Source organism: Aquila chrysaetos, chromosome 17 (genome assembly GCF_900496995.4).
Source record: "Aquila chrysaetos chrysaetos chromosome 17, bAquChr1.4, whole genome shotgun sequence".
Taxonomy (NCBI): Eukaryota; Metazoa; Chordata; class Aves; order Accipitriformes; family Accipitridae; genus Aquila; species Aquila chrysaetos.
The window spans coordinates 8,118,483-8,131,589 of NC_044020.1; the positions used below are offsets into that span (position 1 = coordinate 8,118,483).

The 13,107-nt window shown below is 37.8% G+C and overlaps 1 protein-coding gene across 3 annotated transcripts in view; it reads right to left on the minus strand.

Annotated features, from left to right (window-relative positions):
* Window positions 1–112: 112 nt before the first annotated feature.
* The window catches only part of TRIM24 (tripartite motif containing 24), a 67,381-nt gene continuing 54,386 nt past the window's right edge, over window positions 113–13,107 (minus strand). For all 3 annotated transcript variants that reach the window (XM_030040683.2, XM_030040682.2, XM_030040686.2), the window contains 7 exons: window positions 11,642–11,714; window positions 10,121–10,289; window positions 9,333–9,646; window positions 6,454–6,586; window positions 4,982–5,056; window positions 3,531–3,680; window positions 113–2,416 (listed from right to left, as the gene is read on the minus strand). In XM_030040683.2, the coding sequence (XP_029896543.1) occupies window positions 2,207–2,416; window positions 3,531–3,680; window positions 4,982–5,056; window positions 6,454–6,586; window positions 9,333–9,646; window positions 10,121–10,289; window positions 11,642–11,714 (1,124 nt within the window). In that variant the 3' untranslated portion in view covers window positions 113–2,206. The remainder of the gene's footprint in view (window positions 2,417–3,530; window positions 3,681–4,981; window positions 5,057–6,453; window positions 6,587–9,332; window positions 9,647–10,120; window positions 10,290–11,641; window positions 11,715–13,107) is intronic.

Consider the following 13,107-nt stretch of genomic DNA (forward strand, 5'->3'; position numbering starts at 1 on the left):
TGCATATACCATGTGCATTAAAGTAGTTAAACTTAACATCTCAAACCTCATTGGAGTGACAATTTCTGAAGATTCTTAGGGTGACATTCAAGACCACAAAATCAGAGTCGAGTCAGATTTTTCCAGTGGATTATTTAAACAGAGACATTTTCAAACAGTTTACAGCAGACAGATAAGTAACTGGACACACTCCTCTCCCCAGTATTTTACACTGGGAGAACAACTTTACTCTGAAGCTGTATAGGTGTTTAACTTCACCTCTAAATGCACTAAGCCTCCTAATAAATCTGTGCTTGCAACTTACGGTCTGGAGAATCACAGAGCACCTTCCTCTGGAAGCACTGTTAAATTTGGTGACAAGGTATCTAGGACTTCCAGGCACTGCGAGATCTTTAAGACTTCAAATGTTGCAATGGCAGTGCCTCTTATTTCTTAAGTCTGTGCTACTGTAGTAGTAGTCTGTGCACTGATCACACCTGTTTTGTTAGAATGGTCTCCCTCACCATCTTGTTCTGCTCCTTCACACCTCTCCCTTTTTTTCTGCTACTCTGGGATAGTAAAACTCCTGCTACAAGCAACTCTCTTCAGGTGATAAAAACTTTGCACAGAAAACAAAACACCCCAACCCCCAAACAAAAGAAAAAAGAAAATAAGGAAAAAGGGAAAATAAAAGCATTACTCTGGGCAGCTTAAAAATCAACCACGTGACCGTGGCATTTCAAAAGCCATGTCAAAGGCCTGCTGCAAACACAACTGAGCGTTCTTTTGAAGCGTCCACTACATTTAAGTGGGCAGTGCCACCCTATGACAAAGACAGGTGGGTAGTATCTCATCTGGTGAGAGGCAAAAAAAGGGCCTTTTTCTGAGTGCGTATGTACACAGCAGGGAGGCACAAGCAGCACTTGTATCTAGTCTCTTCAATGATCTATCCACAGCACCACATCAGCGCTACAAAGCAAGTCAAAAGCAGGCCTGCGTACACTCGCATGTCTTCACAATTGCATCTGCAAAATTCTGGCACAATCACAGCTCAATTAATACAAAAGACTGCCTGCTCACCCAAAAACTCAGTTTTCATTTAAGGTGACATAGATGAAAAGTGTAAACCAACACCTCCAGCAACCATAGACAAATACTTCTCTAACTTTGCAATCTTTGAGGGCAGAAACAACCATCTATATTGTTGTCAGTGCTTCTGGAAAGTCGACAGAACAAAAAATGTAATTTTTCCTCACCCTCTGGTGATTTTAACAGGGGCAGATGAAGGGTTGAAGAGCAATATCTTTTATTTTTTCCTCCACCTCTTCAAACTTGTGTACTTCCAAGTGAATAACAATACTGGTTGCATTCTGACAACAACATATTTAGAAATTTGGAAAAACAACAAGAGCTGCTTGTGGACAGAAAGGATACTTTATCCCCTCTCTAAACACACAAAAAGACTGAGTGATAGTTGCAAGCAAACATTTTTCCCCTCGAGACTTTGTCATCAACTCCATTAAACAGAGGTACATCAAACTTGAGACACTTGTTAAACAAAGTAGTACAAGAATACCACTGTTTCTTGCTGGTGGTGAGAAAAATGGCACAAAAAGTATTCTGTCTTTAACTTCCTCCATTAAAAACTCTCAAACAAATTCCTTTTTTGTTTTTGTTTTTAAGTTATTTTTAATACACTCTCCCTTACATTTTAAAATTACCAGCAACTTCTTTGGGGGCAACTACACTTTAATTGTACCAGTCAGTATTGCAGGACAATAATATTACACCATCTGTTTTCATGGCTTGTGTTAAATACAGTACAAAGAAATCAAATTATGGCCAGCCACATGCCTTTGGTAAAATTAAAAGTCTGGTGAGATCACATTTTCTTCAAACTCAGGAAGCCACATGTTGAACCCATGTAATGTTTTAAAGTTCAATTCTATACAAACTTCTTTTCTTCCTCAAAGTAAAGTTAAACAGCTGTCACCCCACGCAAATGGTAATTTCTGTGCTGCTCCAGAAGTACAATGAAAGTTTGGAACTTCAGAGAAGCTCTCCACATGCCTTGATCTCCATTAGATTTGTGTTTCAGACAAGGGGTAGAAAGTCTAGTAAATATCCACAAACCTACAAGTCAAAGCAGTCATTTTTCCCCTTTTTGCAACTAACAGTGATAAATATTCTTAGTTTTTAAAAAACGTTCCATTGTAACACATGCAGCTCATTTAAGCAACTGACGGTCTTCTCCTTTGAGACGTTTTTTCCGGGGCTGTACAAAGTCATCATCTGACTCATCAGTAAGTTCTGGATTATCTTTTTCACTCTGGCAGTTGGGTTGTACAGGGAACTTTCTCTCAGGATAAAGGTTGCTTAGAAGTTCTTCAAAGTATGCTTCAAGTTTCATGCCGGCATCGGCCACTTCTGAATCAGGCTGTTGGGTGAATTAACAACATCAGTGCACCACGAAACAGCTTTATACTTAGATCACATTAGGTCTTTTAGGTGCTCTTACAAACTACAAACAAAATCAATCAGCAGTAAGAACGGCACCTGTGGAACACATGGTCCCAAAGACCACAAGCCTGCAAAACAGAGGGTAAGGATAGATCTTTTGGCCAACACCCCCAATGACTTTTTTCTCCGATGGATTATCACAGAAGCTGACTGCAAAAGCCATACTGCCTGGGTTCTGAAAGCTGTATAAAGAGATTCTAAAAACTCTTAAATCCTGACACACACACACACACACACACACACACAAAAGTTGGGTTATGCTGTGAAATATATAGGTATGCCTGTAGGATGTTAAACGTGTTTTGGAACAACTGCTTGAAACGCTAGCATTTCTCTAGCTTACAGACCTTTTTTAATTATGGTGAAACTAGGATAGATGATGATTGTAACCTGGAAGACTAGGCAGTCCTAAAGTCAGTCATAGCCACCACGGCTGATCAGTTTCCTGAAGCAGAGGTCACCATGGCAGGAAGCATTCCCAGCTATCAAGGGTAACTGGATGAGAACCCCATTGAGGCCACTTAGAGAAGCCTTTATTCCCAGTGTAACTCTCTCTCATTTCGTGGTCCACTCACTACCTGCATCCCTTTTTCAGCAGTGTTCCCTTAAGTGCTGTGAGGGATAACAACAATCACTCAACATGCAACTAGAAATCATAAGGGTGAGCACAGACCTCCCAGAATGAAAATTCCACTGAATTTAAGATATGAGGCAAGGGGGATTAAACCCAATTTTTAAATCAAATGCTCACTATTAACCTCTATGATAAACAATTGTCCTATTCTTTACCTGCTGTCCTGCCATTCAGCTGGCATGTTTGTTACAATCCTCCTTCCTTCTATGGAAGGATCTACACTTCACAGTCATCTAACACCACAGTAGTTTCAAACGTGATCTATGTTTTCACTGCAGTCTCATCATCAAAATAAGTTTAATGCAATAAATTCTTGTGTTGTAAGTTTTACCTCCACTACATTTTTCCTGAAAGCAACTAAGCCTACAAAACCAGATAAAGTATCTACATTTCTAACCTCATTAAATTCAGCACAGTTTTGGAAAATCAGTCTGAAATCAGCCACAAAATCTTCCGGCTTTGTGTAGAATGAATTGGTCTCTTCAAGTCTTTTCTTGATGGTTGACAAGTCCATAGGCTTTTTGATTATTTTGTAGTAATCAGGAACCTACGTGGAGAATAAATTTTTTTTTACTGAATGCAGTCATGTTCATCACTTATTGTTGTACAAACCTTTAGCTCTGAGGGAGAGGGCAAGATTTAGTCTCATCTTCAAAGTACAATTCTAAGACGTAAGAACTGTACTTTTAACATACATGCAGACAGTTTCTGGAATAACAGTGATGTATGCTAGTTTTGCTAGCTAAAATCTACTCCTCCCAATGCTTATTTTAAAATAAAAGAAAAACAAATAAAAAACCCACCTACATTGACTACATATGATAGAGCAAACAATTTAGACATTATTTTTGGATGTAATCAAATGAGCCATGTATTAAATTTCACTCTCAAGACCACCATATAACAACTTTGGCAACCCACTCAAATGGAGATAGTACATGGGTTGCTTAAAAGGAATTTTGGTCATGGAGTATGTCCTTGGAAACAGTGGAAAATTTCAGAGTTATCAATGATTTTGGCATCTCAAACTGCGGTTGTAGAATTAAGATTTACTCTTTCTTTAGAAAGAATTAGAAATTAGAAAATAAGATATGAAATCCAATGATAATATTTTTATAATTTCTTCCTAACTAGATTCACATTTTAAAAGAAATGCTATAATACCTGAATTTAGTAATCCATGACCATCATATGATTAATCAATTAATCCCTTGTGCACTTTCTTATTATTGAATTCTATGAAATATTCTTCAAAAGAAGAATTCAAATGGAATAAAAAGGGTGTATAGGAGCATATTACTTATTCATGAATTCTTTTCCCATTGACATGTCTTGAAGAACATGAGAGGTACTTTTCATCTGATCACGCTGGTAACTCTTCTGTGTATCCTTGGATTTCTAATGCACCCAGGTATTGTTTACCATTTTAAACTAATAAATTTCAAACTAATAATAAGAAATTCAATTTCATATTAGTACTACAGAGTACTCTTAATTCTCAAAATCAGGTAATTTTTAAAAAACCCAACATATCCCAATTCACCTTTTTAGTGGTATTACTCAGCATTATGAAATCAGCAGACAGTGTTAGAACTTACTTTTTGTGTCCAGTTTTGAAGTATTAAGCAAAATCAGTTCTTGCAGAATTTTACTAGCAAATCCCCTTCCAACCCAATGCTTCAACTTTTAACTCCCCTTCAGACAGTTTTAATAAAATTAACATGTTTAATATACTCACTGTCTGGGAACCTTAACTTCTGATAATGGACCATGATGGGACATAAAAAATCCATCAGAAACATGCCAATTATGCTACTAACATAAAATGGAAGGAATTGAGGTACATACTGTGGGAGGAACCGGATCTTGAAAAGCAAGACTCATTTCATGACAGTAGAGGTACAGCAGCAGCCTTTCACACTTCTGTGTCAAGAAAAATTGATAGCCAAGTAATTACAGAATCCTACATGATCTGTTCTAAAATAACAAACTACAGAAAATACCAAACAGATGCTCAGTACTCCCTCAGCCCCTTAGCAGGACAGTGAGCACAGAAACTGTATTTGGAAGCAAGATAAACTGTCATAACTAGTGGCCTACAGTATTCCTTCTCTGCAATAGATATATCATTATCAACTCTCAAATGCATGCTATGAAACCTCATACAGTAACTAACAGTGTTATTCAGCATTTGCTGAGCCCAGCAGACATTCCAGGGAATAAAAGAGCATGCATGGCTCTCAGTGCTTTACAAATATTCAGAGATAGCAGTCATATTTTTCCTCATCTGGGTATAACTGCTCTGTAACTGCAAAGGCTACGGTGCTTTTTGTTAGCAGTAGGAAGGGGTATCTTTTCTTTCTGTACCCGAATATATTAAACCGGATCTTGATCCTTGAAAGAGATTCTAATAATAGTTTTGTGTGATTTCATGCTTGCTGATCTTTTATCAGAATATTTACAGCACTTACAACTTATATTTAAAGCAAAATACAGAGCTAGCTTTTTTCCTTTTAGATAGCAGCACATGTAAATAATGGTTCTACAGGTAGACTAAGACCTCCAATAAATTACTAATTTCAGTGTATTTACAGCAGTTGCCAGGTGAAACCAAGTAGAACACTGCTGAAAGTTTCCAATACAGCTCAAAATTGCTTAAAAAAGTTTTAAATAATAATAGAACAACTACAAAGAAAAAAGAACAATGAACAGAAAAACCCCAAGAATCCAAAAGTTTCTGTCAAGCAGTTCAACTGTCTGCTCAAAGGCACAATTTTTTTCTTTTAACTCTGAGGTTTAAGGGAAAAACAAAAGTTGGAGACCCACTGCTTGCTTGGTAGCTTTTCCACCAGACTATTCAAAGCTGCAAAAGGATAGCAGTTATTTCCAGAGACTTGTGTTAATCTCTGCAGAATCAGTATTGTATCTCTGTATATCTTCATTGTGAAAGAACCACCTTAATTTTTAAAAAGGATGTTGACAAAGTGCTTTAAAGACTAAAACCATTAGTCGATAACGTCAATCTATGCCAAATTTGGAAAGCACAAAGAAAAAAAATTCTCAATGCAAGGTCACTGTGTACGAAAGCTCTGTTAGAAACAGCACTTGGTAATTCGTAGAACACGGTCCCAGTTCAGAACACCAGATCACAACCACTTCTCAGACATTCATCATGTGTTGTTCAGCATGTTTACATGAAGGCTGTTATCATCTCAGAGCGTATTTAAGAAGTTAATTCTTCTTTTCTACCATCACTTCTTAAAAGACACATACGTTTCAGAACACAAGCAGCAAGATGACAGTACTCGTTTTATCCTTACCCTGCGGTCTATTGGCGCCAAACCCACAGTGTCTTCCAATTTTCTTTTTTCAGAGCTGTGAGCGGGTTTATCACAGTCATATTCAACTTCTGGCTTGGACAAATCCCGACAGAATGTACAAATCCACTCTCCACTAAAGAAGACAAACAGACACATTGACCTCAGTGATGTAGCACACTCTTGACAAAAGGCTTTCCACATTTTTCTGGATAAGTTACTCATCTGTGGGGTGTTTTTTCCTGCATTGTGCGTTGTTTTGTTGTTGTTGGTTTTTTAAACCCTACAAAAGGCAGAGACTGCTGGTAAAAATGCTTTATTAGAACTTTGTTTCCTTTTTAATGGCACTGGTGTCATAACAGAAAAATGGCTTGTCATAACAGACAAACAGTGTCTCCTGTTGTTAGTACTGAAATTTTTCACCTGAACTTACAGGATTCAAGCAAAGCACTATTAGGAGTTCTGTTTTCTAACTACAGAGAGACTGAAGGAATCGCATAGGCCGAACAGAAGGAAAATTGTTAGTGTTATATGGCAAGAACCATATATTCTTTCTACAAGCTTGATCTACAACATATTACTACTCTACATAGATTACCCCTGACAAGATTTTTTGGAAAACTGGAAATTCTTCACTCCCTAAAAACTTTCAGGTGTTCCCAATTTTATCAGTTAGTCTAAGAAAACCCTATAGATTTAAATGACAGCATAAGATTGACAAAATTAGTTCTGCAAGCTATGTTCACTGGTGCTCTGATACAATTTGTGAACCTCAAAGTTTTTTAAAAACCTATGAAGAGTCTATGGTTTTAATATAGTTCTCCACAAACGAAGAAACTTGCATGCTTGCAGATAACCACAAGAGGGCTGAATTGTACTTCTTACGTAGCAGACAGAATTCAGCAATAACCCGTTATGAGATCTAACTGCATGTATTTACTCAGAGGTATGTTATTATTATAAGATCTTTGTAAATAGGAAATAGTTTCTGCAGTGCCTTTTAGTTCATTTCAACAGTAAGGCACAAGACTTTCCAAGTTAAAAAAAAAAAAATCTTACTGGTTTTTATTCAGAGTAATCCAAAGATTTCCATCAGCTGCTAGTTGTAGCATACAGTAGTGAATAATGGGTATTTTCCTTCAAAGAGACTTTTACCTTCTACTGTCTTAACTTGGAGTTATTTATACGACAGTGTGACCTCTGTGCTTGGACTAGCATCAGAGAAATGATCTGGCAGATACACAAAAATAGATACAAGCCATGATCTAAAGATCTTATGATACAAGAAAACAGGAAACACATGAAAGATGGAAGGAACGATGGATTTAAATATCCAAGAATCCAGAAGAGTGTGGTGGGTTAGATTGAAGGAAAAAAAGATGCAGTGACCTTGTAAATCTATAGGGGAAATTGTTCTATCCACCTGAAGCAAGAACAACAAGCAATCATTAAAGAAGTAGACTGACACTGCTGACATAATAATAAAGGAATTATTTTGTGTGTTTGAAGGAACAAGAGACCAAAGTTTGTTAAGGAGACTGATACAGCTGTAAAAAAACCCCACAAAGATGAGAACACAAACCTGATACATCTGAAACCAGGAGGGAAATTATGCTAACTATGGTTCTGAAGTCCAGGAACACAGTGCACTTGTATTAATATGCACCTTTACAAATCTGAACACTTGTCAGAAAAGTTGTTTTTAGCTCCCTTGCCCCTGGACATCATCTCAGTTTCCACAGAATGATCCAGTAAAAAAGAGAAATTTTAAAGACTTATTCCTGAAACTTTAATTTTAATAGGAACAAAGCCTTGTAAATACATAGTTATCTACCTGCTTAAAGAGTATTTTTTTTCTTGTCAGAAAGGCACAAATGTTTAAGTGCTCACTGTACCTTTACTGGGGTTTTTCTTATGACACAAAGCTGTAACATAGCATCATTTTATTAAAACACCCAAGGAAAAAACCCAAAACCCCCTGTAATTTGTAGTTTCAGAAGGTAAAAGAAACATTTTAATGTGACATTTCTAGTGACATTTAAAAGAGTAGATATGCTTGCAGAAGTACGCTTGTTCAGAGTAGTGCAGAAATAATCAATGTATTAAACTAAGTTGCTATCCCAATGTTTCACACCAGCAAACTATGCTGATATTCAATAAGAAAATTTACTATTTATAAAAGCATTAAACAATGAGCATGTTATGACGGATGTTTTTATCCTGTAATACTAATAAGCTTATTGCATGGCATTTCCACATTGGAACACTGCAAAATGCCATTTATTTTAATCAAAGACACTAATTCCAGAACCAAACGCCAGTAATTCTTATAACAACAACCTATTAAGAGTGCATTTTGAAACTCAAGAAACTGAGTAGTTGTTTTCTAACAGCCAATCAAGAAAGCCTACTGCTTGTTTCAACATTGAACGAGATGTTACTAGAAGACGCCAGTCGCTACATCCCATGCTTGGACTGTAGCCATGTTTAGCAGTATAGATAATAATATATTTAATACTATATTAGCTTAGATTTTTCTTTAAGTTTTGTATTATTAGAGAAATGTAAATCTTTTATGTCATCCTTAAAACATTTTATGACAGATAGGTAATTCTGTAGCCCAATTTTAATAATAGATGCCCTAGATGTAAGCGATCTTGCTTAATTGCCAAATAAGCGAAGAGTTTTATTATTGTGACTGCCAATCTGTAAAGTGAAACTGGAGTTTCAAAGCAAATTCCAATTTTCACCAATTAATAAAACTTCTGGATTCAAGAACACACTGCTTGCTTTGAGGCTGAAGCTTCTCGTACTGGGCTTCACAATACAAAGCTTATGCCTTTTAATGCAAGTTTAGATGGAATTGAAGGGGTCATAATTACCTTGGAAAGCTCATCAATGTAGGAACATGACAAGAAAGATGGAATACTTTGGGACACTTCTCACAGCAAAGGAGCTCCCCTCCATTTTGACATACTGCACACCAGTCTTCGTTGGGATCATCCTCTTTTCTGCCCTCCCCGATGTGGGAGGAACCTATCCATCCTGTCTTCCCACTGGATGTGTTCTCCTGCAGTATCCCTGGCTGATCATCTGTGCTGTCCGGTGCATCTGTTCTTAAGACAGCTTCGTCAGAAGTGGAATTATGATTGCTATCTAACAGCAATGAAGTAAGTATGCTTCTTGAAAAGGTCGCCTGTAAGAAGAAACAAAAGAAGCCAGATTATAATATTTATGTGAATTTGCACGAACCTAACAAGTAAACTGACCAGAATTACAAACTTATATGCAAGCAGCCGTACAACTTGCAACATAAATAGAAACCAAAACTTATCTTTGATACCCCCAAACTCTAGCAACCTTATTTGTGTATATTACTGCACTATAATTAGAAACACTTCCTAGCACCACATGAAAATTTGATGTTTGCAAGCTATTTCCTGTCTTCCCAGGTTTTCAATGGGTAAAAGCAGTCTGATCACACCAGTTAATTAATTGAATTGGCATTAGAGCTAGTCTGATTTTGAATTTCACCTCTTCTTTTTATTTAGCTTTTTAGTTTTCCCCTAAAGAAGTCCCCAACAGAATATTAATAAATTATTTTATTCCCCATAAATGCAAAATACCCTCCACCAAAGAGAAAGGAGATCTTTGTAAGTGTTAATATTACATTCCGAGGCCGGGATTCCTCATCCGTTTCTTGCTTCACTATAACAATTGGGAAATCAAAGTTCTCATTTGGTGCACTTGACTCCTGTTTAATTCTGATCGGCTCCAACATAACAACTGGGACTTTGTGTGTAGAATCAGCTCCTGGTGGCCTGCTGGAGGAGCCAGAACTGTAAGTGACAGACAGAAGCAGGAAAAAGGAAAATAAGAGTCAGAACTGGACACCTTTTGTACAGTGATGCTTTCTGAGACCTCAGGATGCTAATCCATTTTGCTTCTTTGAATCCTGAGCACTACAGTATTATTTTTATAGAATACGACATCCAAGTTTATTTCCTCTCGTGTATGTTGAAAAGGCATTACAAAAAGGGAAAATTTAATGGTGCAGCTCCAGAACTAGAGAATTACTCATGCTTTGACTTCCCATTAGTGCAAGACTTGGAAATAATCTCCATTTCTTTTAGGTCACACACAAAAAAGTGCTTCGACTGAACATTATCCCATTTTGGAGGAGATGCAGCTGTATTTTGGGGAAGGCCAGTGTTTCTCCAGAGCTGAACTGATCATTGTAAACCACACAAGCGAAGAAGCCAGATAAAACACATATTTACATTTCTTGGAAGAGTTTTCCAGCCTTACGGCTCTACCAAAACTGGGCCCCTACTTTTGGAACTGGATCTGTCCTTTTTTCACGTGTTTAGTCATAAACAAACTGAAAAATACCAGCCTTTCTTTTAATAATAATGAAGAATTTTAAATCTAACAAAATTAATTCAAGCAGCAGCAGATAGAATCACAGTTTTTAAATGCAAGTAAAAAACTCTTCAAACATTTAAACAGTTCGTAAGAGTCCTTCACAGAATTTACCATGTAAATGGAATAGAGTAAAAGGTATTCTATATTAAAAAGCATCTGCATTTCCAATTTGAGTAGGATGAATGTCATCTGATTTTTCTCTGCGTGAAAAATTAATCTCATGTCAGATGTATGCTCTAATTTATTGGAACACATTAATGGATCTGCACTCTTCAAACAACATTGTGTAAACCTATTTGTTCATTAATATTCCATCACTAAGGGATAAAAACATTTGTGTAGACACTCAGTAGGTATCTAGTACTCACTTAACTAACTGTATTATGGCAGAAAATTCTTAATAACCCTCTTTGTAACATCAGTTCCTTAATCTGAAGTCATTTATAGTTTCATGAGGACTTTCAATATGCAACTTTTTCCTTTGGCTGATTTTTCTGAATTTAAAACCTAATTTAGAATTGGCATTCTTTTAATAATGCCAACCTAGCCATCATTTACAGAGCTAATACGTTTTTAGATGTGCTATTAATACATTACAAACGAAATCACTACTTTTAGAATGCAAAGAGTGCTGTAATAACCATCAGGCCTGGCCTGTTAACAGAGAAGGTGAGGCAGTGACTTCTATACGCATTAATGAGAGAAGAGACTGAGGCATGTTCTACGGAGGTGGAAGTTACATTTTCTTCCCCCACTCTTTCCTTACCTCTCTCTGCTCCCAACACTGGAGGCACTGGGTGACCGAATTGGAGGGTGTATATTTGTCACACTGACTCCTCCTGGGATAGAAGAATCGGGTTAGAACAAAACACAGGTCTGTGCCAAGTCCGAGATGTGACTCAGAAGTACACAGGTCTTGGGGAAAATTTCTCCTGCAGTGTCATTTATTTAACTCGTATCTCATTTAATACAAATTCATGAGAGGACGAGAAGCATGGGATAATAGAGGGAAGGAGAGGAGTAAAAACGGGCCCATTGCATGTAAGCAGGCCGATGGGTCAGTACCTTTGCCTGGCTGACCCCTCCACTTGATCACTGCAGTTTGTTTTCTCTTACCTTATTAAATTCTAGCAGATCTCCTAGGAGATCTGCTAGGAAGCTTTAAGCCAGACGAGCTAATGAGTAGAAAGAGGTCTGGGGACCAGATATGAAAGAGACCAAAGGTCTGGGGACCAGATAGCCGAAAGGCTTGCGAAGGAATTTTCACTGAGGATTGGTTCTGAGAAACCAGAGCGGGCTCTTTGTGCTGCCCGTGAATGCATTATCCAACTGTCTCAGCTCATCTGCACAAGCGCGTGAACGCCACGCGAGTGCACGAACATTGCACGAGTGCTTACTGGGAACTCACGCTCACATAGCTTCATTACAGGCCAGACTGGGAAATGGGAGTAAGGAGTAGCTGCTGATTGCCACCAGGCATGGTGGCAGGAATCCCCTGGGTCCTTCAGGTCCCCTACACTTAGCCACTGTCCTGGTTTAATCCCAGCCAGCAACTCAGCACCTCGCAGCCGCTCGCTCACTCCTCCGCCCTCCCAGTGGGAAGGGGAGGAGAACAGAAAAAAATGTAGTAAAACTCATGGGTTGAGATAAGAACAGTTTAATAACTAAAGTAAAATAAAATATAATAATAACTATTATAATAATAATAAAATATAATTAATAATGATGATGATTAGGATGATGAAGAAAAGGAATTTAACAAAAAAACCAACAAACAAACAAAAAAGAGTAATAAAACCCCAAAAAATAAAAGTGATGCACAATGCAATTGCTCACCACCCGCTGACTGGTGCTCAAACAGTGATCCACCCCTCCCGGCCAACTCCCCCCGTTTGTATACTGAGCATGACATTCTATGGTATGGAATGTCCCTTTGGCTAGTTCGGGTCAGCTGTCCTGGCCGTGCTCCCTCCCAGCTTCTTCTGCACCTGCTTGCTGGCAGAGCACGGGAAACTGAACAGTCCTTAACTTAGAATAAGCACCACTTAGCAACAACTAAAACATCAGTGTGTTATCAACATTATTCTCACACTAAATCCGAAATACACTGTACCAGCTACTAAGAAGAAAATTAACTCTATCCCAGCCGAAAGCAGGACAGCTACCCATAACAATAACTTCTGTGGTCAACCTGTGTCAGGGCTGCACTACCCTTCCAGTGAAAAAGATTTT